Source organism: Leopardus geoffroyi, chromosome D2 (genome assembly GCF_018350155.1).
Source record: "Leopardus geoffroyi isolate Oge1 chromosome D2, O.geoffroyi_Oge1_pat1.0, whole genome shotgun sequence".
Lineage (NCBI taxonomy): Eukaryota > Metazoa > Chordata > Mammalia > Carnivora > Felidae > Leopardus > Leopardus geoffroyi.
In genome coordinates, this window is record NC_059334.1 from 28,300,656 (window position 1) to 28,317,404 (window position 16,749).

The 16,749-nt window shown below is 35.4% G+C and overlaps 1 protein-coding gene across 4 annotated transcripts in view; it reads right to left on the bottom strand.

Moving 5' to 3' along the window:
* The window catches only part of CTNNA3 (catenin alpha 3), a 1,797,955-nt gene that overhangs the window by 659,890 nt on the left and 1,121,316 nt on the right, over positions 1-16,749 (bottom strand). For all 4 annotated transcript variants that reach the window (XM_045437558.1, XM_045437556.1, XM_045437557.1 and 1 more), the window contains one exon: positions 11,840-11,932. In XM_045437558.1, the coding sequence (XP_045293514.1) occupies positions 11,840-11,932 (93 nt within the window). The remainder of the gene's footprint in view (positions 1-11,839; positions 11,933-16,749) is intronic.

The window sequence follows — 16,749 nt, forward strand, 5'->3', positions numbered from 1 at the left end:
ATTCTCCTCGTCCCATTCTCCCTATGTGCCCCCAAAACGATACAGTATTTTACTTTGTTGAATACTGTCAGCAAAGGCAACTTTAGAACAGAAATTATAAAATTAAAACAAAATAATGATTGTTGGTCTCTCTATATTTGTTTACATTTATTTAAGTCTATTCCATTGCTCTTTTTTTTTTTTTTATGTTTATTTATTTTGAGAGCTGTCAGCACAGAGCCTGATGTGGAGCTCAAACTCACGAACAGTGAGATCATGACCTGAGCCAAAGCCAGATGCTTAAATGACTGAGCTACCCATGTGCACTGCCCTCCCCCGACCACTGCTCTTTTAAAATTGACTCCCCAGTCATTGCCCTACCAAGCTTATATTCCAAGAGACTGGGAGTCAACTGCCAGTACCAAGCTTCTGGTTCAGTGTGGATCTGGAATTGGAACGATCTCCCTTTGAAAAGAATGCAGAAATTCCCCCTTTGAAACTAAATTGGAATATAAGGGTCAGTGGAAATGTCATTTACAACACATAAAATGAGAGCTCAGTGCTTTTAGTTACAGAACTCTGGTTGGAACCTTGATCATAGCACAAGAACAGGATAAATGATTGCTTAGATTTGTATAATGTGCTTTGGTCAGTGAGGTTGTTATGACAGGGTACAGAAGCTTTCGGATATCTGGTTACAGGTATTTTTCATTTAATCCTCAAGGCAAAGTTCTTGAAAGAAACAGTCACAGATATTCTCCATTTGGTTAAATATCCTGGTACTGACAGATATTTCAATTTAGACTCACATTTAAAATGACATTTAAAAGTAGTGTGACCAACCAAATATTTTCAGCACTAATATTACTTTCTGAATTGCATAGTGATATCTAAAGTTCTAAATCTCTCTTTTTTTAAAATCCATGTGTTTAAGATTCATGTATGTGCTAATCATCTGCAAATTCAGGATAGCCTATTTATTACTTGTCAAAAAATCTGCGATAAGTTCTATTAATATTTAGCTTCATGAGCCTGACCTAACTGAAAAAAAAAAAAAAAAACAAAAACATATGTTAGAGAACTCTGCTAAATTGCTTAAAAACTTAAATAACAGCATAGATTCTGGAGATGAAAAGCAATATTGAAAAATGACTGGTAGTAAAAAGTATGGTAAGATTCTGTGGTAAAAGTCTGTGAAGTGGGGCCCCCCAGTGTCTTTCTTTTCTACAACTAAGTTTCTTTTCAACTCACAGTCTAGGCCCCACTCTCTCCTCCTTCGCCAGGAAGCCACCAGAACCTCTTTTGTGAAGATCACCACTGACTTCCTAACTTCCGACTCCACGTGACACTTGCCAGTTCTCATCCCCCTGGGCCTCTCTGGAGCATGTGGCATTGCTGACCACCAGGCTGACAGGGTCCACTTGCTAGGCTTCCACCAACCCACACATTCCTGACTTTCTTCTTACTTTGATGATTGTTCTCTCTTAGGTTCCTCCTCTTCTCTCCTAGATGTATTTTCTTAAGGTTCTGCCTTTGACCCTTTAATTTTCTCTTGCCCTTTAGCAAACTTGTCCTACATGAAACAGTTCCAACCATCACCTCTATATGAATGGCCGCCATATCTCGCTATTATATCTCAAGTTTTGAACGTGTTTGCTATAATCTAAACTTTATGTTGAGAGTAACTCAAATATATTTAAAGCATTGCCTTAATATTTCAATAGTGCTTTAAATATATTAATTCTGTCCTCAGGTGACTCCTCTTTCATTGTATTTCCAATTTCTTCTAATAGAACCACCATCTTTCCAGGTGCCAGACTAAACCTCCAAATTTGTCCTCTGTTGCCTCCATCATTACTGTAAGCTAATGTGCTTTCACTTTCTGGTCAATTTATTTAGTCTATTTACAATTTGTCCCATCTTACAAATTTTTATTCCTATGTCCCTTATTCAAGTTATGACTTTTGTATATAATATTTTATAATCTCTTAACTGGTCCTGCCTATCACAGTTTCCATTCAGTTGACACACACAGTCCAGGTTAGTTCCACGGAAGCAGCAATGTGATAATGTCATTCTTCTGCTCAAAACCTACCATGACTTGCCATCCTCTACCAAGTTCCAAATCTAAATTCTTTGGCTTGGCAGGAAGGGCCAAGTCCTGTCAAATGTGTATCCAGTCTCTTTCTTTTCCACAGACATGGCCTCCCACTTGTTTGCAAATGGGGCAGGATCTCCTAGGAGGAATTTGGAAATGTGTGGAGGCATTTTTGGTTATCACAGAGACTGAGCTGGGAGGTGGTGGTTGTGTATTTAATGCCTTACATTCTGAATTTTGTGGCATGTAGATCCCCACCATTGTGTCTCACACAACAAAGAATTATTCCACCCCAAATGCCAGGAGTTTTCCTGCTAGGAGATGATGCAGCTTACACAGATTCAGTTACTCACTTTTAAATTTTCTTGCTTTTCCATCTCCTTTGTCCTTTTCATATTTTCCCAAATGTCCAAATCATGTTTATCGTTTAAGGCTTATAGACTATGTCACTCTTCTGAGAGCCCTCCCTGAATCCCTTAACTGACATGAATCTCTAACTCCCATGGCATTTTAACCTATTCCTCTCTAACACTACTTCATTTTTACCTACATAGTACATTTTCCCTTCTCATTGGAAACAGTGTAGGCAAAGCTACACCTTTGTTTGCCTCTATAAATAGAACAACGCCCAGGCTGGCACAGGGCATTTATGCTAATATGCTTACTATTACAGCACACACCATGAGTGTAAATAAGGGTTCCAACATAGTCTCTGGATTAATTTGGAAATTCTTGCCTCTGCCTACATATTACATCATACTTAGTCCTGGCTACTTGCATTTAAGTCATTATGTAATTTGCAAACTCACTTCCCCACTTGAATTTAATGTTTCTGACTTCTTTTCCACAATTTCTGTCTCTTTTTCTAGGACACGATGCCTCAGATTTTCTTAGATAAAGCTCTTTCTTGATGAACCCAGACCTTATTCCTCAGAATTGCTCTAGAGAGTACTCCATAAATCCCCACTTCTTGCCCCTGGGTCACCCTAGCTTCATGGGTTATCCAGGTAGATGATCAGCAAATATTTGTTGAGTGAAGAGATCCTTGGAGTGAGTGAAAGGGAGTAGCTGACTGCATAATTGGGACAGGATGCAGAACAATGATAGTACAATAACAGAGCTTAACTTCCAGCTTGGAAACAACTGTGTTCATAGCTGCACTCAATCACAATGTCCCCACATAAATATCATGGCACCACCAGGAAGAGACTGACCCTAGGCTTCCCGTCTGAAATCACCTGAGACAGTCTTGAGAATCAACCATTCAATCACAATCAGCTTCTAAAAAAAAAAAAAAAAAAAAAAAAAAAAAAAAAAAAATCATTTCCTGTTAGCTTTTTTATGGTCTTAGATGACTCTTGGTTTCCAAAATCTTAGAGTATTTTTGCCATTCTCTTAAGAGAAAAATAAATTAGTAATAATTGTAAAAAGCCTGTCTGTCACAACACTGATAGTACACTCTGGGATTCTTAAAGAATATGATTATTTCAAATTGATACTTGAGTCTTCTATTGTTTAGTTGCAAACAAAACATCCATCATCATCATCTATAGAAAATGAAAGAAAACATATCTGCTTCCCCAGAGCATGATTCTGAGAAAATTAAGTGCTTTCAATTCATAGATATGACAGCTTCTTGATCACAAAAACAAACAAAACCCCCATACACATAAAGATATGTTTTTCCATTTGAAAGACATACCCCCAGGGCGCCTGGGTAGCTCAGTCCATTAAGCATCTGACTCTTGATTTTGGCTCAGGTCATGATCTCACAATTGGGTTCAGATCTTGCCTGCACTGGGCTGCACGCTGACAGAACGGAGCCTGCTTGGGATTCTCTCTCTCACTCTCTCTCTCTGCCCCTCCCAATTATGTGCATTCAGGCATGCAAGCTCTCTCTCTCTTTCTCAAAGAGACATGAGACTTCAGTTGACACACACAGTTTAAAAAAGAGAGAGAGAGAGAGAGTCCCATAGCCTTACTGGTGTATACTAAATATAGTAACACATCATAACGTAATCAGAACAAGCTGCTGTTACAACAAAATAATCTTGTCCATGCAGAGGGAGATATTGTCAGTCACTTCACAAGATGTGTACTTCAAAGAGACAGTGTCATATGGGGACATTTTATCACTTTGGTTAGAAACTGGGAATTTTTATACCTCCCAGAGAACGAAAAGGATGAGGAATCATACTGGTTTTTGGTATCTATTTCCCAATGTCTATAACACAAAATAAGTTTGTGCAGATGTAATCATTCACTTCACAAATATGTACCAAGCACCTACTACCCGTCAGGCATTATTTTTAGGATACCTCAGTGGATCTGAAATTCTTACCCTCTCATAGAGGTTATACTTTTCCATGTTTAAATATGAATGCAGGTGATATCCAGAGCACAATCTCCCCCAGGTATTTTGTTTGTTTTATACTTCACAAGTTTCTATGTCTGGGGCAAACTTGACTTTAACATACTCAATATACAACCCTTTTAGAAAGTAATTATAGATTTATAATAAGTAACTTATGAAAATATATGCCCAAGTACATCAATGAAAATATACTTGATATCTTTGCAAGTTGTTTTAGCTCTGTCAGGTCATCATATAACATAGCATTTGATGAGAGGCATAAACAGAAGATATAACAAAGCTGTATTAGATATTGATTCATATATGACAGTGATTAGAAACTTAACTTGATTTTGTTAAATCTAAGCACTTGTGAGAGTCTGCCTACTTAAATATAAGTGTATTCACCACAGGGAAAATATCCTAGGTTTTTACCATATTTTTATTAATTAAAGAATCTTCTTTAGAAAAAGAACACTTAAAACAACCAGTACTTCTACCATCCCAATATGAAATTCTATTTCTAACATCTTTGACAAGGTGCAGCCTTTCTTGGCTTTTGACTAAATATGTCTGGTGATTAGGTAATAGTTCACTACACTTAAAACAACTCATTCTTCTTTTGCTTAGCCCCTAAATTGCAGGGCCTGAATCCAACATGGAATTTTAGATCTGAACAGCCCCAGACCAGCTACTCTGGAAATTTCCCCTATTTCACAAGCTAAGTATCATAATCATTTTAAAGATGTAAGATGGCCCCCATGTCATGCTACTGATACATAGTTGAGTCACCTAAATTAGTACTTTTAATTTTCTGGATTCTTCAGGCTGCAAATGTTTTTGAAAGAAGTTAAGTAGTGGGGAAAGGAACGTAATCCACATGGGATTGGGAAAGTTTTATTTTTCCAAGTGAAGAATAACCATATAACAAGCTATTATCTACTTTCATTATTAGTTCATAAATAAAATGCTTTTGATGAGTATCAAACAAGTAGAAAGTACATCAATTTCTCATAAAAAGTTTAATGAATTTTAATTTATGAAAAAAGCTAACTATTACTGACCTAATTTCAGTATAGACCATGAAAACGCTTTTATGGACCAGTGTTTGAACTCCTTGAACTAGATACAAATGTCCCCCTCTCATTCCTGATGTGCCAGTGCTTTTGATATAAGTGATGTTTTTCCTATCCACCTTGTGCACGTATTTAACCTAAGGTCCTGACTTTATATTTACCCTTATTAAATTTTAGTTTATGAGGTTTCAAACATTAGTCCAAATTACAAACATATTTTAGAACCTTGAATTCTATTTTTCTCATTTCTGTGCCATATGCAAATACAAAATATTTACTTTTAAAATATCCCTCCAAGTCACTTGTTGAAATAGAGTGACTATTAAGCCATATGGACTAGCTTTACCCTTCCAACAGGTTGAGTTCAAACAGCTATGCTATTTTAGAAATGCTATCATTCAGATCACATTTTTCTGCTTTATATAAAAGATCCATTAGAAGATCTCAGGATTGGGCATTAAAAAACTTCTAGGTGAACTTCTTACCCAAGGCTTATACTCCCTTTATCACAGCTTAGTCAAATGGTCACTCTCCGTGTATTTGAATGTCTGTGTCATTGAGAAACTCCAAATTCCTCCTTCTCAACAAAGTCCAATTCCTTTCAAGATAGCACTGTTAGAGAGCATCTCTCATTTTGTGATGAGGGGAAATTTTTATTCTTGTAGCTCCTACTCAATAAGCTGTAGTTCTGCCCCTCAGGAATCTTCAGAACAACTCTTTCACATCATAGGCCTTTAGAGATCTGATGGCAGTGACCATGTTTTTTGAAGTCTTCTTACCTTTACCTTGGTATAATCCCTGTTGTTTTTATGAGTTTTTTCATATGACATAGTGTCAAGTCATGTCACTATTCAGATCCTCTGCTAAATATGCAATGGGTAAAGCATTATCGTTGTAGCCCTTCAGGCACAGTGAGAGCCAGGATGAGCCAACTCACTGAAACCTGCATGAACTCAATCATTTTTAACAAACAGGAATTCATGTTACTCCATCAGCAGCTCCTGACTCTGTGTTTCTCAGCTTCACTCCTGGATCAATCTAGCAAAATTTTTAATTGGTTGGGTTTTATTTAGAAATTAAGAAAATACCTATTTCTGCTTAACTTAAGAGTTGTAAAAGAAATGAAATGGACTGTAAAACTGTCCTCTTTGTGCTTTGTCCCTGTCTCACTTCCTGGAAATAACTACTATTAAAATTCTTGTGAAACTTTTTTGAAAAATTTTCTATGACTACACAAACATATGGCTCAAACTATCTCCTTTTATTCCCCCCACGTAAATGGGATAATATACATACTCATTTAAAATTTGCCTTTTCCACTTACCTTGGGTATCTTCCATACCAAAACATACTTTGAGCCGACTTACTACTTTACACAGCTTTAACATTCTCTGCTAACAGACATTAGGATGGTTCCAGCTTTTGCCACTGTAAGTCAAGCTGCATAAAAACCTTACTCATAGACTTTTATGCATGTGCACATATACAGCTGTACCATAAATTGCTGGAAGTCGAATTAGTGGACCTAAATGCATGTGCATGTTTTATTTCAATAGATTTGCAAAAGTAGAACTTACACATATGGGTACTCACACACACACACTCACAATTGGGGTACACTCCAGAACTACTAATTCTAAATTTCAAGATGTACTGTATTAAAATACATACAGTTTAAAAAATAATTTTGAAGTACAGAGAAGGTTGAGAATATGTTTTAGAACTTTTTCTTTTTTAAAATTTTTTAACGTGTATTTATTTTTCAGAGAGAGAGAGCACACAAGCACAAGTCAGGGAGGCTCAGAGAGAGGGAGGTAAAGGATCTGAAGCAGGGTCTGCACTGTGAGCACAGAAATGGATGTGGGCTCGAACTCGCTAACTGTGAGATTATGGCCTGAGCCAAAATCAAGAGTCGGCTGCTTAACCGACTGAGCCACCCAGGCACCCTAGTTTTAGAACTTATTCTTTGATGAAAAGATGTTAAATCATAGTAGTTTTTTTTTTTTTTTCTGACAGCTGTATCACACTGTTGATTCACATTAAGATTAATATCAACTAAAATCTCTAAGCCTTTTGGAGGGTACATTTCTGCTAAGCTATAACTCTTCCATTCTCTATTTTACAATTTGTTTTATAGTGTTCCATATATATGGTTTAATATTTATATCTATTACATTTCATCTGGATACCGAAATTTAGTCCAATTCTGGAAATCCAAATTCTTTGTTACTAGATTCATGCAGCTAATATATGCCCTTTATTCTTATTTTTAACTGAAAATTTTAAGAATTTAAAATTTTAATACATTTTAAGATATATATTAATTTATAGTCTTATCCAAATCATTAGGAAAGCACTGAAATGAAATAAATCAAGAGCAGATCACTGAAGCCCACCAGTACAGATCCCACTGTTGGTTAGCAACTATACATTAATCGCCCGTTTTAAGGATTATTTTTTTCATAACTATAACTCTAGTTATACTGTAATTTTTTTTCATATTGCCAAAGGAAGACACATCTTGTTAGGAAAAGTATAAAAGGTGTTGCCAAAAGCCTTGCTGCCCTCTGTAAATATAGAATAATTATTCTATATTTATATGCTGCATATATATGTTGCATTTCTGCTAAGTACAGGGAATATACATAGTGAATAAGGAAGACTAAATCATTGCCTTCGTGAACTTTATGTTTGAGTGTCGAAAGTGTACAATAAAAGTAACAAAATAATATAAAATATAATCTCAGGTTGTGATAGAGACTCTAAAAGAAATAAATATGGTGATATAATGGGGTAAAGCTGGAGAAGCCATTTAGGGAGATTGATCTCTGAGAAGATGGTATTTCAGTGAGTCCTTGCAAACTGAACATAACAGAAGCTGGCCTCAAGAGAAAAACTGCCCTGGGAAATTAACAAATGCAAACTCCCTCTGATGGGAAGGAACTTACTGTGTTCTAGAAACAGAAAGGCCAATATGCAGTGATCTAATGAGTGAAAAGGAAAACAGTACAGCATGGGGCTGCAAGTTAGGCAGTAGGAAGTTTATAAAAGTCTGAAGAAGTCATAAAAAATGTTTGCATTTTACTGTAAAAGCTAAATAAAGCAATTGCTATGATAAACATCTTTAAAATTTATTTTGGTTTTTAGATAGAAACTAGGTTAAAGAGATATAAGTATGGAAACCATATGAGATGGTATTTCTGTGGTCCAAGATAGAGGTGATAGTGGGATAGGATGAGATGCTGACAGACAAGATGTAGAAAAGTATATAGATTCAAGATAAATATTTTTGGTGAAGTTGCTAGGACTAGTTAATGGATTCAATGGGAAAAAAGAGCTCTCAGATATCATTAAGATGTAAACTTCACAAAGACAAGGATTTTTATCTGTTTGTTTTCTTCATGATTTACCTTACAGGTACATAAAGAATACCTACTACGTAGTACATGTTCAATAAGTATTTATTGAATGAAGAAAAAAAAAACTTCCAGATTTTTCCCCAGAACAACTAGGTGAATAACCATGCCATTAACTAAAATAAGGAAGATTAAAAAAGTAGCAGAATGAGATGGGAATGGAACAATCAGGAGATCCATTTGGGCTATTTTAAGTGTCTTCTAGATATCAGAGTGGAAATGTCAAGGCTATCCTAAATCTGAGTGTGGTCTTTAGGGGAGAGATCTGGCCCAGAGAGAAAAGTTTGGAAGCCATCAGCATGTAGCCATGGAATTTATTGTAATAAATGATAAAAAGCTTAAGAGCCCTGAAGGACAATATAAAAAAAAGATTGATTATGGAGATACATAAAACATTTAAATAAGCATTTATCAATAAAACATTTATTAATGGAAAAATCTAATATCTCGAAAAGTCATTATTCCTAAAACAATCTAAAATTCAAGACATTTTAACAATTTCAATAAAAATTCTAACATACTTCCATGGAACTTGACAAGTTGATCCTGAAAGCTATATGAACAAGTAAAAAAGAAGACGAGCAATAATTAAAAACAAAACGAAACGCCACCAAATACAACAAGAAAAATGAGGTGAGCCAATCTGCCTAGAGATATCAGATTTAGCATAAAAACATAATTAAGACATTGCAATACTGTTGCAGAGATAAAGAAATAGACCAGTGGAAAATAATAGAGTCCAGAAGCTTGTATGCTCTGAAATGTATTTCAATTTACCTATCAATCTATATTTACATATGGAATAGTAGTAAGTAAATTGTACACATTTGATATGTATTTATTACACCTGTATAATGCATCATATAAAACATGTGTATGTATGCACATATTATAAATATGTACAGTATATACGTATGTGTATACAAATATATATAAAACAACAGAAATGTTTTTAAAAGTGTGTGTGTGAGAGAGAGAGACAGACAGAAAGAGGCAAACAATGATAACATTTCACATTAATTGGGAAAGGGTCAACTATTCAATACATGATAATGGCCCAATGGTTAGCACTGTAAAAAAAAAAAAAAAAAAAAAAAATCCCTACCTCAGATTAGACATGAAAATAAATTTTAGATGAAGTAAAGATGTAAATGTTAAATAATGATACTTCAACCTTTTTTAAAGAAAATGTGAACCAATGATACAAACCAATGAACCATGATACAGGGTAGGTGTTCAATATGTATCTATTGAAGGAATGAAAAGATGGATCACTAAAGTTCTTGAAATTTTCTATGATTAAAATAGTACTTTAAAAGTTAAAGGAAAAGCTGTAGTCAACAGAGGATATTTTTAACAAACCTAAGCAATGCCACAAAAAAGAAAAAAACATCCCAACTAAAAATTAGCAAAAGATTTAGGCTATTCACAGAATTAGAAAGCCAAATGGTTAACAAACATGTGAAAAGATGCTTTATTTAGTAATCTAAAATTATAAGTTGAAACCAATGAGATATAGTTAATACTCTTCAGATTCAAAAGACATTTTAATTTTTTTAAGTTTATGCATTTTGAGAGAGAAAGAGAGAGAGTATGAACAGGGGAGGGGCAGAGGGAGAGGGAGACGAACGATCTGAAGCGGGCTCTGCACTGTCAGCTCAGAGCCCAACGTGGGGTTCGAACTCACAAACTGTGAAATCATGACCTGGGCGCAAATGAAGAGTTGGACACTTAACCGACCGAGTCACCCAGGCGCCCCAAGACAATTTAAAAAGTGACGGCGTCAAGTATAATCCACAATGTGAACTCTCCTAGACTGCTAAAGGGGGTAGAAATGATTCAACCACTTTAGGGACCCCGCTACACTCTTCTGGTTCCTCGTGAGAGCTCATAGAAAACTGCCATCAGTGGCGAGATCTCCGTTGCAAGTCCTCTGGACACCACTTCTCCAGACAGTTTTTATTTGTTACTCAACGTTAAACCTGAAGGAAGAGTCTCCCTTACTTTTGCTCAATATTCTTAGAAATGAAATTGTCAACAAGGCAAATCAAGAATTTAACACATACTCTACTTTTAGAAAAATGAGCATCTCATCAGATATCCAGTCTCTAATCATTGTTATAGTTCCCATCCTTACAACATTTGTGATCTCTATTCAGAAGTAATTATCTGTATTATCTCTTGATTATTCTAAGACAGGGTGTTTAAGATTGCCCTTCGATGTATCCTGATTCAGGGTTCAAAACACTAGTCCTAGAAATACTTCCATAATAATGCATTGCTTTGAAGGTAAACAAACAAACAAACAAACAAAAACTTCTGAATTGCAGACACAAAAACATTTCTTGGCTTTTTTCAAACTCATGTCTTCTTTGGATGAAAGAAAAAAAGAAGTTATTCCTTTCTTTTTAAAAAAAGTTAAACATTTTTCAACATTTACTTATTTTTGAGACAAAGAGCATGAGTGGGGAGAGGCAGAAAGAGAAGGGACACAGAATTCGAAACAGGCTCCAGGCTGTGACAGCCTGATGCAGGGCTTGAACTCATGGACTGCGAGATCATCACATGAGCTGAAGTTGGATGCTCAACCGACTGAGCCACCCAGGAGTCCCAAAAGTTGTTCCTTTCATACTCTGAGATTTCAAAATAAATAATGACTAAAATAAAATTGTTGGACAAAGCTCTGCTTTGATTTCACACTATACTTTTCTCTCACAAGATTCTGATATGGTCCCTGAGACAATGTTACAAGAACTAGGTTCTAAGCAAAGAATAAACCATGACCTTAGGACAAATCATCTTCTGCATTTAAAATAAATATTTTAATATATTTCCATATATATATAAAAGGTCAAAAGCATTATATATAATTTTTATAGTTAGTGTAACGAAAGAGACAGCAATTTAGTCATCATACCTGTGGACACAAGGTTTCCAGGTGATTTGCCGCAACTTTAACAATTTTAATCCCATCTTCATTTGTTGACATGGAACAAGCAAGATTTGCCACCTTAAATACAATCCAAAATAATGGAAATTAGTTCACATTATTAAAGAAATGTAGAAACATTTGTTATCCTAAATAAGTTAGGGCATGTACATACCCACTGAAAAATCTCAGTGATAACCGGTAGCATCCTCATAAATGTCACTGCTTTCTGTTTTATGGAAGTATCTAGAGAATCTATTAAAATGGTTAACAACAAAGGGCTTGAGAAAATTATTTAAAACAAAAAGGAAGACTGGTGAGTGAATCATTTGACTCTATCCAGTCTCTTGGTATCAACATCTAACCCATAATAAGATGTTAACTATTATGGTTTCCTATAGGACTGGAAAAAAAAAAGTTTATTTATGGATTGAATGCTAATAGGTTCTTGGAATCTCACATGATTATGGTTTATTTTAAGTTTGTAATTGTTTTATTATTTTTTTTATCCCCCTGCGGTCTATTATGCATACTTAAGTTGCATTAAGCATGACTATATCTTTACTCATGTTTTATTCAGCATCAAATATATTACAAAGCTGGACAAATACAAGATAATTAAATTCTTCTTCCTGTTCTTGATTTTCCACTACAACTTCATGCTCATTGTTTGACATTCCAGCAATCAATTCAATTCAAGCATTAGTAACACCTAAATTCCTTTATACATTATTGCTTTTGAAACCTGCACTCTTTTCCAGTGAAATAATCGCCTTTACGTCCTTTACCTAAGTCCAATATTTACTTTCTTTATACCATGAAAGAGCCACTGGAAAGAGCATGGGATTCCTTTCCCTTTCTCTGACCCTTACTTTTATTCACTCTTCTTGCTAGTAGGTAAATGGGTATGTACAGTGTTCCCTCTGATCTACAAGATACATCACTGTCTTCATCATTGCAAGGAAACAGCTTTTTTTTTTAATCATTTTGCTAACTTTCCTAACATCTCTGTTGGTTACTATATAGTTCAAAACATTACAGGATTTATTCCTCCAATCCAAAATGAATTCAGTTTCAGAGAAACCACATGTTAGCTGCAAGCAATGGAAGGAGACAAGAAACACACCCTTGGATCACAATTATAGGGCACCACAAAATGTGACTTAAGTGGATTTCCAGTCTCCTTTTTTATAGCATTACTTTTACTATATGAATAGTGAAACAATTCCTTGATTTGCATTTACATATAATGAAATAACAGCCATACATTATTTAACTGGGGAAAGGCATTGTTCACTTTATTAATGTACATGAAAGTGGCTTATTTGAAAAGGGCTTTTGTTGGCTTGAAGGTCACAGTGCTTCAACTTTCAAATCTGACACACAATTAGCACATTTGTGAATTATTTGAAAAGGGCAGTAGTTTCGGTGTCCCTCTCTCCCAACCCCCAAGCCCCACTCACAGAGAATGCGATTTAGCAATCTAATCACATTGCCATGTCTTATAATAATTTGCACTGCACTGAAGAAAATCTCTATCTGTAACTTTGACCACTGTTTGTATTAAGTAAATTTTCTTTAAATATATAAATTATTGGCTCAATCTTTCAGTCAAATCAGATACATGCTCGTTAATCCAAAGTTTAAAAATCATAAAAACATGCCCCATATACTCTTCTCATTTATTTTTTAATGTATCATCTTTCTCTTTTTTTCATTTTTTTTAGTTTATTTATTTATTTTTGAGAGAGAAAGACAGAGCAGTGGAGGGGCAAAGAGAGAGAGTGAGAGAGAGAATCCCAAGCAAGCTACACGCTCAGTGTGAGGCTGACTCAGGGCTTGATCCCTCAACCGCGAAATCATGACCTGAGCGCAATCCAAGAGTCGGATGCTTAACCCACTGAGCCACCCAGGCTCCTCTCTTTTTCTCTCTTTTAAAAGCAGACATTCTTGTGCTGGAAATTTGCTAGTCATGTTTATTGTAATCCAGTTCAGTGACTAACACAATATGGAAATGATGCTAAACACAAAATTTCTGTTTATATTAGTGGACTTAAGTTTCACAAACTCTCAATTGAAAATACAGTACGACTAAGTGTTTCCTACTCAATTAATGATCATCCTAACACTCTGTTTTCCTTTATGCAGACATACCTGAAATTCTCCTTATAAGAACTGTTTTATGTCAGATAAATTTTCTAAATAATCAAGTACTATTTCCAGAATAAGGCAAATGGAATTTTAGTGACATTTTATACAAATTTGAATTTATGAGATAGCTAGTCTTCAGTAACAAAACAAAACAAAATAAAAAGTTAACTGATAGAAATAAAACCTCTTTATGTTTTTAATCTAAGTGACTTGTGACATATTTTCCAAAGCCACATCAATGTGTAAATGAAAGCCAAATTTCTTCTAAGAATATTCCTAAATTCTGTGTGGCTTTTTAGAAAGCTAGTTATGTTTCTAAGCACAGCATGAAGGCAAATGCCTACTAATCAAAGAAAACAGCATGCATATAAAATATTTTGTATAATAGCTTGATATATTTGGACATCCGACATCTTTTGTATATCTAATTTTGACAATGTTTCAAAGTCTGTGCAAAGCTTCATTATTCCAGAGATCCTTGCAGAAAGTTTCTGCCCACTAAGGGAAATTAGGACATAAGGAGGTTTTAGAGACAAACAGATCTGGGTTTGAACTTGATTTCCACAACTGATAAGCATTTGACCATGGGCAAAATGTTAACTTGTCTAAGCTAGTTTTGTAACCTGACAAATGGGTATGATAATACCTATAGCAGGGAGTGTCTTGAGGATTAAATGAGAGAGTGTGAGGAGATGGCCTGATAGCACTAGGTAGGCGCTTGACCTTGTATGAATTTCCTTCCATTTCACCTATCTCTCTACCAGTGGAGGGTGGGAAAGAATAGTCACTCCCTTAAGAGGTTTTATAGAATAAAAACCTTAAGAGCCTAAATAAATTTGACAAAATTTCTAATCTGAGAGCCACAAACTGAAACGTTTTCATGATTCATGCAGGAAATATGAGTATAAAATCTTGATGTAACTCAGTGGTTGGTGGGTGTGTAGGTCCCCAGGTATAGGTGAGTGTGTATGCCCTCTCTAAAGGCATAATCCCTAAAGGCACTAGATCTCATGAAAACAAGATGGAATTAAACAAAAAACAAAAACAAACAAAAACCCCACTACCAACAATAACAGCACTGCTTTCACCAAACTGTCTGTTGCCTTAAGTTCATAGGTCAACAGCTTGTGATTTCTGATCCCATTCTCTAATCCTCTACTGTATAGATCAGGAAAACAAAATCAAACTGGGAGAAGAAACATAAACCATCCAATGACAAGAAGACGATTAACTAAATATATGTGTGCTCTTTTATGCCACCCTGAATTAAAAGGGTTATTGACAAAGGTTCCTGCATTGAAATGATTGACCAGACTTTTTACTGATATTGTACTACATTTTTAGCCAGGCCCATGCAAATCAGAGTCTATCTAGTCTAGTTTTATCCTAAAACATGGGACCAAGGGCACTTAGGTAAATTTTCTTAAGGCACTCAGGTAAATTTTACTCAGGTAAATTTTCTTAAAAGAAAAAAAAAAAAAAAGGCCAGGACACAATATTCTTTCATTTTTATAAAAAATTAAACCGTATCATTAAAATCATTACTGGCACTGTATTTAATAACTGTAAAAATAAATTTGAAAACCTTTCAACAGCGACATGTCATGTTACTGAGAGGGGAGTGAGGGAGTGATTTTTTTAATTTTTTTTTTAAATCAGCAACTTTCATGTGACCATTTCTCCTGCTCACAAGTCCTTCTGCCCTCTATGATGCTATGATTCATGTCCATTCTAGACCCTTTAAACTGGACTAAATGTACTGCCCTATCAGGTTTGTTAAAAAAAAAAACAAAAACAAAAAACAAAAGTTGAGTTGTAGAAAACAAAGCCTGATCAGATGATTCTTCAGCTAATTAATATTTGTTCTCATCCTGCTGACATTTGTTCTCCTCTTCCTGTTCCTAATTCAAGTTTTGTATACCAATTTCCTTTTAATTTTTTTTTAATGTTTATTTATTTTGAGAGAGAGAGAGAGAGACAGAGACAGAGACAGAGAGAGAGTATGTAGGGGAGGGGCACAGAGAAAGGGAGACAGAGGATCGGAAGCAGGCTCTGTGCTATCAGCACAGACCCCGACATGGGGCTCAAACGCACGAACTGTGAGATTCATGACCTGAGCTGAAATCAGACTGATTTCTTAACTGACTGAGCCACCCAAGTACTCCTTGTATACCATTTTATATGTTCCTGTCATCTTTTGGGTCTACCCTTTCACATGGCAGAGAACAGGGTACCCTTCACTTTCTAACCTATGGTCTTATGTCAGAAATTTTCTACTCTGGAATCTGTAGAACCCTGCCAGTCAGGCTAGTTCTATCCCTTGCTTTCCCATCAAGGCCAGGGAGACCCAAAAGAATGACTCATTAGTGGTAAAGCTGAGGATAGCTATAAAGAAGATATTTGGGGATTTGAAGTATTTTCAGGGACTTTTCAAATCAGTCTACCATCTGTAGGCTCACCTCTGCTTTTCATCATTACTTTGTTCTGATCTGGTAAAGGACTATATTTTAAAAGTACTATATAACAGAGCGTGCTATAGTTGAACATCCTAATCAAGTTTTATTTGAAGTCTAGCAGTACTAGTTGTCCTCGAAGTCAGCTTGGACAACTGAAATGCTATTGTTGCTATGAACAAGCTCGCTGTTTGGACAGCTGTTCATCACACAACATTCAGTCTGTCACTATGGAGTTCTCACACAGGTATTTATCTGTGATATGATTTCCCAAGAACATGAAGCAAACTTTGA